The sequence below is a fragment of the Mustelus asterias genome, chromosome 6 (genome assembly GCF_964213995.1).
Source record: "Mustelus asterias chromosome 6, sMusAst1.hap1.1, whole genome shotgun sequence".
In the NCBI taxonomy this organism is placed as follows: domain Eukaryota; kingdom Metazoa; phylum Chordata; class Chondrichthyes; order Carcharhiniformes; family Triakidae; genus Mustelus; species Mustelus asterias.
The window spans coordinates 64309912-64322414 of record NC_135806.1 but is presented as its reverse complement, the minus strand read 5'-3'; the positions used below and the strand labels follow the sequence as shown (position 1 = coordinate 64322414).

General features: G+C 41.4%; 1 protein-coding gene across 3 annotated transcripts in view; it reads left to right on the top strand.

The window, feature by feature from the left end:
• naa35 (N-alpha-acetyltransferase 35, NatC auxiliary subunit) overlaps positions 1-12503 on the top strand; it is a 73117-nt gene that overhangs the window by 35483 nt on the left and 25131 nt on the right. For all 3 annotated transcript variants that reach the window (XM_078214447.1, XM_078214446.1, XM_078214448.1), the window contains 3 exons: positions 1085-1191; positions 7830-7896; positions 10657-10755. In XM_078214447.1, the coding sequence (XP_078070573.1) occupies positions 1085-1191; positions 7830-7896; positions 10657-10755 (273 nt within the window). The remainder of the gene's footprint in view (positions 1-1084; positions 1192-7829; positions 7897-10656; positions 10756-12503) is intronic.

Genomic DNA, 12503 nt, shown 5'->3' with positions numbered 1-12503 from the left:
AGCCTACTCCACCATTCATTATGATCATGATTGATCATCCAACTCAGTAACCTCATCCTGCTTTTCCTCCATATCTTAGATCCCTTTCACCCCAAGAGATATATCTAACTCCCTGTTGAAAACATACGGGGCAAGATTTTACGGCCGCACTAGAGCAAGACCGGAAGTTCCCGTCTGAGGGCAATGGATATTTCCATTGTCCGCCCCTTGCCCACTCTGATTCTGTGGCAGGCAGGGCAGTAGAATTCCGGCGACAATATTTTGGCCTCAACTGCTTTCTGTAGTAAAGAACTCTACAGGCTCACCACTCTCTGGGTGAAGAAAATGATTCTCACCTCAACCCTAAATGGTCTACCCAGTGTCCTTAGACTGCGACCCCTGGTTCTGGACTCGGGAACATCCTTCCTGCATCTACTCCTGTCTAGTCGTGTTAGAATTTTATAGGTTTCCATGAGATCCTCCCTCATCCTTCTAGATTCCAGAGAATATAATCCTAACAGACTCAATCTCTCTTCATACCTCAGTCACGCCATCCCAGGAATTTGTCTGGTAAACCTTTGCTATACTCTTTCTATAGCAAGAACATCCTTCCTCAGATAAGGAGACAAAAACTGTACACAATATTACAGTTGTGGTCTCACAAAGGCCCCCTATAACTGCAGCAAGACATCCCTGCTCCTGTACCCAAATCTTCTCTCCATGAAGAACATACCATTTGCCTTCTTCACCGTCAGATGCACCTGCATGCATGCTTACTTTCAGTACAAGGCCACCCAGGTCTTGCTGCATATTCGCCCCTCTCAATCGAGACTGTTGATCAATGTCATAAACCAGCATATACAAATTTTAAGATTGCCTCAATATAAATAAATTATACATTGAAGAATATCTAAATATGTCTCTTTTAGATAAAGTTGAATTAAGTATTATAACTGGATTTGTGTGCTTAGAAGCTATCTGCTGATACTTTAATTATGAGCAGACAACTTGAATATCCCAAAGCACTTGCATATGTTATTAAAACTACAAATAATTGCATTTGTTAGTGGATTGGTTATATTTATACAAAATATTTATATTACAGGCAACTTTCCTGGTAGACAACAAGAAGGTATTTGGTACACATCTGATGCAGGATATGATAAAAGATGCTCTGAGATACTTTGTCAGTCCTCCTGTGCTTTCATCTAAGTGAGTAACTAAAATATTGAGGGGTTTTTTTAAGAGCAGTGTCCCTTGCATTTGTTGACCTGAACTACATGTCAGATAACTACGTTGCTGTTTAGCATGGCTCCACTGAGTATGGTATACCTGCTCTCACACACAGATTGATTTCAAAAGTGCTGGAAATAAACTATAGTATAAGCCATTCTATCAGCTGTGAAATATGACTGTTATATTAGCTGTCATCCAACTAACTTACAATTTTGACATTGATTATGTGGATGTGTTCATAGAATCCCCACAGTGCAGCAGGAGTCCATTTGGCCCATCGAACCAGCACCGACAATAATCCCACCCAGGCCCTATCCCCCTAACCCCACATATTTACCTCTCTAATCCCCCAGATACTAAGGGACAATTTATTGTGGCCAATCCACGTAACCTGCACATCTTTAGACTGTGGGAGGAAACTGGAGCACCCAGAAGAAACCCACGCAGACATGGGGAGAATGTGCAAACTCCACGCAGACAAACACCTGAGGCTGGAATTGAACCCAGGTCCTTGGCGCTGTGAGGCAGCAATGCTAACCACTGTGCCGCCCTAAATTGTAGTATAACCACAGCTGTTTACCTTCAGTGCATTCAGCATGCTAGCAGCACTGACCAGTTAGAAAAATAATTCTCTGCAGTTTGACTAGTGCAATAACTTTAATTTTATTGAGAAGTTTTGAATGCAACACAACTGATTTGGCCCAAAAATATAGCAAAAATCTAATGTCAGGAGACCAATCTTATCTGTCTTTCTACACTTCCCAGCCTTCCTTGTGAATTTTCTGAACCAGAATTAGCAAATTAGTCCAAATATAGGCAAAATTTGCAAATTAATGCAAATATAGGTGAGATTCGCAAATCAGTCCAAATATAGGCAAAATTAGCAAATCAATGCAAATATTGCCACTACGCTTAGAGTTCCTTATTTGGAAATCCAGCCACTCTCGCCTGACTTTCAGATTCAGACCAGATGAGATCTGTGTAGTGCAGCGGGTTCCCATAGTCTTCTGTCCAGGGCTGCAGTGCAGACGTAAGGGGAACATTCTTCCTTTTTTATGCGACTAGCTACCATAAAGCAGGTGTTTCAAATTCCAGTCATTATGAGCAACCAGGAAATAGATAAATTTATAGGATGCGGGCAGGATGGTGGAGGAGGAGGAAGAAAGAGAGTCTGATGTGGGGGACAGTGATAGGATGGATTGATGGGGTAGGTGGATGGGACGGTGGTCAGTGGAGGAGGCAGGGGGGCAGAAGTCAGTTTGGATATAGGGGGCAGTTTTAGGACATCATGCTGGGTGTGGGGAGGGGTGGTGGTCAGTGCCATAGTTACCCAAAAGCTAGAAATTGTTTTAATTCTTCTAACTTTTTCTGGGTAACACAATCGGAACCATCTGAAGTTTGCAATTTAAATCACATTATCAGATGGTTCCCATTACATGACAATTTCCCATTAGAAGTTTGCACTTCCCAGACACTTGCCGTGCAATCCTTTCCTGGGAACTACCAGGGAGGGTTACCCAGCACATCTTTAGAGTACTCCCCAGAAACACTGCCTCGGAGCTTGGAAGTTACAGGCCATATTGTGAAATTGTGGTCAATTTGCATTCAGGAGCAAGTCCACTGGAAACAAGATTGTCATTATCAGACTCATTTTACAATTGGTGCTTAATGTTTAAAACTCTGAGCTCCATGTACACTGCACTAGACCATTCTAAACTCCCTGTAACATTTGTTAATTACTACAATGTTTGCATATTAATTTTAAAACTATCATAACAACTGCCAGGAGATGGATTTTTTTTTAACCACCAAGCTGTATCCATGCTAGTGAGAATCCTGCATTCAATTTTTTTTAGTGTAAGATACCACCCCTGACACAGTATCAATTCCATACTTTTATCAGAGTTACATATAGGGCCCGATTTTACCATTTTGATTCTAAGTGCCGAATCTGGGCGTAGTACAGATCCGACCTTGAAATCCACTTTCAGACGCGCCCATATGCTTTCAGCCGGCTCCAGTCTGATCTGCACTGTGGACGGGGCTTAGCGCTGCCGGAATGATCGGAACTCTGAACTGCGCATGCGCAGTTCGAAAAAAATTTGGAAAAGCGCGCCCAGGTCGGGAAAAGAAAAGCAGAAAGCGGAGAGAGCGGCTCTCTGACACAGATCATCCTCTGTGGGGGCCGCATGTCCACTCCTGGAGGAGGGATTCGTTCCTCCGGTGGGGAGGAGGGATCGCCCGCAGAGTGGCAGCGGACACCCCTTCCCCCTCCCTCCCCACCGATCACCCGCAGAGTGGCAGCGAACACCCCTGCCCTCCTCCCTCCCCACCAGAGATCCATCCGCCCCCCCACCAGTGAGCGATCGGGCGTCCCCCCCCCACCACCAGACAACGATCAGCCCTCTTGCCCCCCCCCCAAAGATACTTCTGACCTGCCTCCTCCCCCCCCCCCCCCCGAGGATGCTCTGAGCCGCCTCCCTCCTCCCCACCTACCCCCCTCCCAGAGGATGATCTGGGTCAGAGAGCCGTTGCAGGCTCTGAACCCGCTTCGGAGGTTCCCCTGCAAAATAAAAATCGGCTTCGGATTTTTATTTTGCAGGTCGCTAAAAGCGCGGATCCGGAACGGAACAGAAGAAGGTGAAATAGGAATTGATGATCGAGTTGGGCAGGCGGTTCATTAAATCGATTTAAATGCATGCTAATGCATGTAAAGTCGCAATTTGCTCAGACGCAGGGACAGACCGCGATAAAGGCCTCACACCCGATTTTACCATGATTTCACGCCTGAAAACGGGCGCAAATTGTTGCTAAAATCAGGCCCATAGTGTTCTAAGTGACCGTGACAAAGGTAAATTATCTTTCCTTGTCCATCTTGACCTATCTGCAGCCCTTGTCATGATTGATCACACCGACCTCCTCCAACATCCCACCAGTGTCATCTAATTGGGCATAACCACTCACACCTGATCCCATTCTCATCTGCCAAATCCCAACAAGAGTTTCACGTGTAAGGCTTCTCTTGTTCCCACACTATTAGTTCTGGTGTCTCACAAGAATCTATCCTTGGCTCCCTCCTTTTTCTCATCTGCATGATGCCCCTCATGGGCATTATCATTAGTTTTCACATATATACTGATGACACCCAGCTCTATCTCACCACTACTTCTCTTGATGCCTCCGCTGTTGCTAAATTCAGACTGTCGAGCTGACATCCCATTCTAGACAATCAGAGATTTCTTCTGTTTAAATAGGAAAACTGAGGCACTGTTTTTGGTCTCTGTTCCAAACTCCATTCCCTGACTAATGTCACCATCCCTCTCCCTGGCAGCAGCTTGAGGCTAAACCAGTCTGTTTGAAACTTTGCTGTGATATTTGACGCTGCATTGAGTTGCTGACTACATGTGGTGCTATCACTAAGACCTCCTATTTCCACCTTCATAACTTCAGCTCTGCCTTAGCTCATCTACTGCTGAAATCCTCATTCATGCCTTTTGTTACTTCTACCTTTTACTATTGTAATGCTATCGAGCTGGCCTCCCACATTCTACCTTCTGTGTAAATTTGAGGTCATCCCAAAATCTGCTACCCCATCTTAGCTCACACTGAATCCCATTTTTCTACCCACCCCTCTGCTCTCTGACCTACATTGGTTTCCAGTCAAGCAAAGTGATTTTTAAAATTCCCATCTTCATGTTCACATCCTTTCATATCTTCATCCCTTCCATTCTCAATCTCCTCTCGCTCCACAATCCCGATAGATCTGTGATCATCTAAGTCTGGCCTCTTGAGCTTCCCTGATTTTAACCATTCCATAGTTGGTAGTGCATCTGGACTTAAACTCTGAAATTTCCTCCCATACTAATATTTCTCTGCGTTTCTACCTCCACTCCTTGTTTAAACCACTCCTTAAAATATATCTCTTTGACCAAGCCTTTGACTATCTGTCATAGAAGCTTGGAAAATGGGAGTAGGCCATTTGACCCTTCGAGGAAACTCTACCATTCAATATGCTCACGGTTGATCCTTCATCTCAACACCATACTCTAGCACTCTCCCCATATTTCTTGACACCTTTAGAGTCTAGAAATCTATTTCCTTCTTAAATATACTCAGTAATTTAGCCTCCCCAGCCTTCTGTGGTAGAAAGTTTCATAGGCTCATCACCCTCTGTGAAGCATTTCACCTCATCTTGATCTTAAATGACCTATCCATACCCTGAGACTGTGACCCTCTTATCCAGCCAGAGGAGGCAATATTCCTGATTCCAGTCTGAATTGCCCTGTCAGAATTTTATATGTTCCAATTAAATCCTGTCTGATTCTTCTAAATTCCAGTGAATACAAGCCCAATCAACCCAATTTCTCCTCGTATGACAATCCTGCCATCCCCAATTAGTCTGGTGAACCTTTGCTGTGCTCCCTCCATGACAAGTACATCCTTTCTTAGATAAGGAGACCAAAACTGCACACAATACTCCAGGGGTGGTCTCACCAAGGCCCTGTACAGATGTTCTTACATTCAAGTCCTCTTGCAATGGTCAACATACCATTTGCCTTCCTAACTGCTTGCTGAACCAGCAAGCTTGCTTTCAGTGACTGGTGTACTAGGATACCCAGGTCCCTTTGTACATCAACATTTCCCAATCTATTACTATTTAAGTAATACTCTGCTACTCTGTTTCTCCCTCAGAAATGGATAACTTCACCTTTATTCACATTATTCTGCATCAGCCACATTCTTGCCCAATCACCTTGAAGCCTCTTGACATCCTCCTTATCACCTTCCCACCAGATTTTGTGTCATCAGCAAACTTGAAAATATTATTTTTGGTTTCCTCTTCCAGTTCTTTGAAGTATATTGTGAATTGCTGGAACCACACTCGTCACTCACTGTCTACTACTTCAAAAAGACCCATTTATTCCTACTCTCTGTTTCCTGTCAGCTAACCAGTTTTCAATCCATGCCAATATATTACCCCCAATCCCACCATTGGTTCATCCTTATCTATTCTACTATTTACATTCTTAAAACACTCCAGTAGGTTTGTCAAACATGATTTCCCTTTCATAAATCCACGTCGACTTTGTCTAATCCCGTTGATCTTTTCTAAGTGTCCTGTTATCGCAACCTTTATAATAATCTAGCACTTTTCCTACTACTGATGTTAGGCTAACCGCTCTGTGATTCCTTGTTTACTCCCTCCCTCCTTTTTTCAAAAATGCAGGGTTACATTCTCTTTAAGTAGCGGGTTACATTCTACTTGAAATTGGCACTGTTATGCTGCAGCTGTTAATTTTAACTAACTAAGGCCAGCTATAGTAATCTCTTTCTTTCAACAGGAGTTACTGTAGAGTTTGGAGTAAGCATTTAAGGTAATTCTCAGGGCTTGAAATTCCTATTGTTGGTTATGAAAGAAATGCAGAAGACAAACATGTCTGCAGTCCACCAAAGAACAATCTGGGCTTAACCACGGATTATGTTGAATACCATTTTATAAAATAGTCTTATTTCCTGGCACAAATTTGGGATATACACTATTAAACTAACCTGCGCTGACCTGGCTGCTTGCATCCAAAGCACAACTTTTAAACACAACATTCCTGCCTTGGGCAAAGGAAGAGAAAAATCTGCTCTGCCCACTATTCCAGTAATCCTTGCCGAATAACACGAGCTTTACTCAGGGTGCCATATATGATGGAATAGGCTACCAAGACTTAGATTCTCCCAGCCTCAAGTGGGACTACTGGTGGGGTTTGGGGGTGGGGTGGGTGTCAAGGCTGGTCCGGACATGTCTGGGTGGGGGGGGCGTATGGCCAGCAATGGGAGGTTGTTGTTGGCCAGCAATTGAGCTGGCCAGCGATCGGGAGGCCGGCGGTCCGGGGCTACTGCGCATGTGCCGATCTCAGTGCTGACAGGTCGGCACATGCGCAGTGGCCCGCTCAGCACTATGCTGCCAGTCTCTCCAGCAGGAATAGGCCCTGCCCCTGATTTTTTGCGAGATTCCTCTAATGCACTCTGCAGTGCACAGAGTGTGGGACATTCATTTTGAAAATCCCGCTGAAAAAACCAGAATGATTTACTCCAGTTTTTACGAATTCGACACTTCAAATTTTTTTGAGAGAATCCCATCCTTAGGCCGTAACTCTACCACCTCGCCCACCCTGATTCTGGGCGATGAGGGTCTGACAACAGAAATCTCGTTGACCTCAGGTGGGAATTTCCATACTCGCCCGAACGAGGCTGTAAAATCCCGCCCATAGTGTCCAGACTTGGACATGACAAATGTCGGCTGAGAAAAAGTATTGTGCGACTAAACTCCAACTAGAGTAACGGGCTTCAAAGTTCAGAAAAGGGAACACCTTTCTAAATACTAAGAATAATGCCCCTCATCTAAAAAGTGATGTGTTTTAATAGAAGAATATTAAAAATACACAGCAAAACACTATTCGTAAGTATTTAGCGAGTCAAGTTATTTAGTTTGAATAGATCCCCTAGATTTGTAAGCATCTGAAAAGATTTGGACCACAACTGTGAAAACTCCTTCCTTTAATTTTTCCTATTGCAAAAATAAATGAAGTGATGCTAATCTTTCATTTCTGTGGTAATTTCAGGTGCTGCCTTTATAATAATCACCAAGCTAAGGATTATATTGACTCGTTTGTTACTCACTGTGTCCGGGTAAGTAAATTATCTCATTTGGTGCAGGTTTTTAAAAATTCTTCATATATTGAGTTTTGTTTATTTTTTAAATTCAAAATTATTGCTGAAAAAAAAGACATGCTGTCAAAGCTTTTCATTTTATACTCATCAGGATGCAAGAATGTCAAATTTCAGAGGGAGCGACTGTATGAAAAAAGGGTGCTGAAGGGTCACTCCCTTTTAAATTTGGCAATCTTGTCTGACCTGATGCATACAAAATTAAAAGCTTCAATGGCAATGTTTTTTTTTCAACAATGTTCAAGTTCTGTACTACCAAGAAACAATTCCTCATAATATGAATCTTTTATTCTGGTGTTGCTGCTATTCACTTACCCCTGTTTTAATAATCATTTCTCTCCTTAAAGCTGACTCCATGAATACGCAGGCCTTTGACCTCTCACCCAAAAACATTCTTCATACGAATTTAGGATGTGAATATCAATCTGCCATTTGACTGTATGTGGGTGTGTGTATTGCGAATACAGGGAGAAGCAGCAGGGGAAATCACAGCTGAGTCCCAATGGATAATGGTCAATTTGACCTTCTTGCTAGACACACTGACATTTGGCTGCAATTATTGGCACAGAGGGACATCAAAGTTGGGACCTTCCCTAGCCTGTGTGCCTATTATTAAATCATACAGTTAAGCTCTCCCATTATTCCCTTGGAATGCTAGATATTGTTAATTAGTGCAGCTCTCAAACCTGGGCCTCCAGCACAGAGGCTCTCTAGGGACTCTACAAAGTAAACATTCATTCACAATACATATGTGAGCTTCTGGGTCCAACCACTTTTGCAGCAACTGTCCTTTGCTTTCACAAGCACCTCCTCACTTGCAGCTGTCACCACACTCCTGCACAAGTATTTCAAATGTTTGTGAACGTGCAACTAATGACTTAAGTGATTTACGTACAATTACCACACATCATCCCCTCGATAAACTAACCTGAGAAGTACTTTCTGATCACATGCAACCAGTTCGAACACGGTCTCAGTGGAACTTGGTGAAATTACTATAACCAGGGAGAAGGTACTCAGTAAACTGAAGGGTTTAAAAGTAGATAAGTATCCAGGACCTAATGGCTTACACCCTAGGGTGTTAAAGAAGATGACAGCAGAGATAGTGGATGCATTAGTTATGATATTCCAACGTTCCCTAGATTCCGGAAAGGTACCAGTGGACTGGAAACATGCTAATGTGATGCCCTTATTCAAGAAAGGAGAGAGGCAAAAAGTGGGAAACTACAGACCAGTCAGCTTGACCTCTGTGGTGGGAAAGTTGCTGGAGTCACTCATTAAGGAGGAAGTAACTGAGCATCTGGAAAAGCAAAGCTTAATTCACCAGAGTCAGCATGGTTTTGTGAAGGGCAAGTCTTGTTTGACAAACCTGCTAGAGTTCTTTGAGGATGTAACCAGCAAGGTAGATAATGGGGATCCTGTGGATGTGATCTATCTGGACTTCTAGAAGGAATTTGATAAGGTGCCACACAAAAGACTGATCCAGAAGGTTAGATCCTAAGGGATTGGGGGTAGAGTAGTGACTTGGATTGAGGATTAGCTGACTGATAGAAAGCAGAGGGTTGGGATAAATGGGTCCTTCTCCAGTTAGTGATCTGTAACTAGTGGGATCCCGCAGGGTTCACTTCTCAGACCAGAACTATTTACAATCTATATCAATGATCTACAAGCAGGGACAGAATGTGATGTAACGAAATTTGCTGATGACTGAAAATAGGTGGGAAAGTAGCACTTTCATACCATGGGTTTTGTATCATACAATTCAAGGGTAAATTACAAATTACTGATCCTCTTGTAAAGGGATCCTTCAACCAAAAAGTTTTGAGAATCACTGATTTAATGAAATATCATTGTGACAGAAAACGTATAAAAGAAATCAGTTTCCTTCTGTAGAGTTCTTTGCAAATGTTAAGTGATTGTTAACAAGAAAACCTTAAATCAGTTGTTACTAAAAATTAACATGTTTTCATTATTACAAAAACAAATTATTGATGTTATGTTTAGTTGCTATGCCTCTAGATTACGAATATTGACATTAAATTGAGAAATACTATTGACTGCCATTGCATAAACATTTTATAAAGCATATTTTTCTTTGGAAGAGTTTTTATTTTAAATAAACCTCAGCTTTTACTATTTGGACGTTTGTAAATACTTCTGTGACAATTGGCTTTGTGAATAGAAACAGATTGAACGTTTGTTGGAAATTGTACATTAAGTATGGAGTTCAGTATAAAATCTGGTGGCAGGTTGTGTTGACTCTTCAGCATGATGCATTATAGCCATCATATTTAGGTGCAACACAAATTTTTATTCATTAATGGTTGTTAGTGAGGACTAAGCAAAAATGAGGAACAGTCCTATTAGAGTCAGAAAAGCTGAGATTTAGGGGTCAGTGTGAACTGATGTTATGCGCCTGTATTAGATTGGTAGAGGTCTCAGTACTTGTATTCTTCCCACCTGTTCAATGAATGGCGGAAAGGAGTTCGTTCGGGTGGAAGGGGAGAATAATTTAACAAAAAAATTGGAACAGTAGAATCTAGCCAGAACAATCATGATTTACTGCCATTAGTATAAAATGGCGATACATATCTCAACTGCTCATGGTTTCAGAAGTAAAAGATGCTATTACTGTACATGTGATGCTGAGAGGACTGTGGTGTGAGATTTGAAACATTTCCTTTCTGAGTTCTTAATTTACTGCTGATTTATTTCTTCCAGCCATTCTGTAGTTTGATCCAGATTCATGGGCACAATAGAGCTCGCCAGAGAGATAAACTAGGCCACAGTCTGGAGGAATTTGCCACTCTCCAAGATGAGGTATTTTCTACGAAATATGAAATTTAAAGAGGAAATTTGTATTTCTGTGACATCTTTCACAACCTCAGGACTTCCCAAGTAATTCAAAACCAATGAAGATCTATTTGAAGTGTAATGGCATAATATAGGGAAGCGTGACTACCAATTTCCTCACAGCAACATCTCACAAATAGCATTAGAAAATTGAGCAGATGATCTGTTTTAATGGCATTAGCTGAGAGGTAAAGAGATATCAGGACACCAGGAGGACTTCCCTGTTTTTCTTCAAAATAGTGCTAAGGATCCTTACATGTCCACCCAGAGTGACAAATGGAGCCTTGGTTTAACATCTTATCTGAAAGCAGAGGGCTAGGCAAGATCACATGCCCTTGTTGGGGTAAGTAATAGGATGGTACTTCATCCATCTGATCGATGGAATTCTCCATCTTGACCATAAATTATTTTGTTACAGTCCCTATTGAGGAACTGTAAATCAGGATAGCAATATTCACTAAATGACCCCCATAGAAGAAATTACCAGAAATGTGAGAGATGGTTTTTTAAGCCACTTTTTGTTTTCTATTCTAATACCAGTTTTAAACAGTTTGGTCATTCTTTGTCACAATGACTAATTAAATAATATTTTTCATATATTATTTTCTATTTTAGAAATGCAAATCTTAGAAAAATATATAGTTGACACTGAGGGGTAAATTCTGCAATTCCAGTAGGAATCTACATCAAAAGGTGTGCAGGACAGGTAGTTGGCATTACAGTGTTATACTGCTCCCTGCTGGAAGTACAAAATCACTGAATTTACACTGATGTGACTAACATATTTATATCATACGACCGTTATCGTACATTTTATCTTATGAATTCAACTTGAGTTGGATATTAATTTTTATTTAAATTCTTGTGTTGGGAAGAGGTAGAGAGAAAGACAGAAATAGGCACAGGTTAAAAATAGTAGCTCTCAGCAGCTGAAATCCAGAGACTGGGCAGTGGAATATAAATACATTGGAGCACAGTTAGTTGATGAGAAGCAGTTCAAAAACAAACGTTGATAAATATCATTCAGTAATCTAATTACTTTTATAAAGTGGTAAAATAAATTTGATCTCAAATGCCATGTTCACAGTTTGCTCTTGTTACGATCCCCAGAGCTACCACCGCAAGTAGTTTGGGCACATTTTTGATCTTTGACCCAAATATTGACCTTGTCATATCAGTGATATAATGATCAACAGTCAGATCAAGGTCTTTAAAATCAGAGACAAGAAAAACCCTTATTCAAAAAAAATTGTTCTGGCTTTCAAAATGTGCAGTAGGAACAAAGGAAGTAAGAATTCAAGATATCGGAAAGACTTGAAATTTTCAAGAATAAGGAAGGCCTCAAGGATAAATGGTACATGTTTTATGCTTGTTTAAAATTGTATCTGATACAGTTATTTTGAGTTAATGTAACATCCCAATATTTAAATAATGTGATGACTGTCAAAAAACAGTTCCAGGGAGGTTCCAGTTGTCCAGCAATCTGAATATAAAAATATGGTGATTAGAGTCTACAGCATGTGCTTTCTAGATGGCATCATCAGCTCCGCAAGAGATTATATTTTGAATGCTATGACTGTGATAACGATCTGGTCCAGGGGCCTAACAGTAGAAAGCTGAGAGGAAAAGGCAATAATCATAGAGAAGGGGGAAAGGCTTCAGACTAAATAGTAACTTAGTTTTCAAATAACCATGGACTAGATTATAAAATTAAA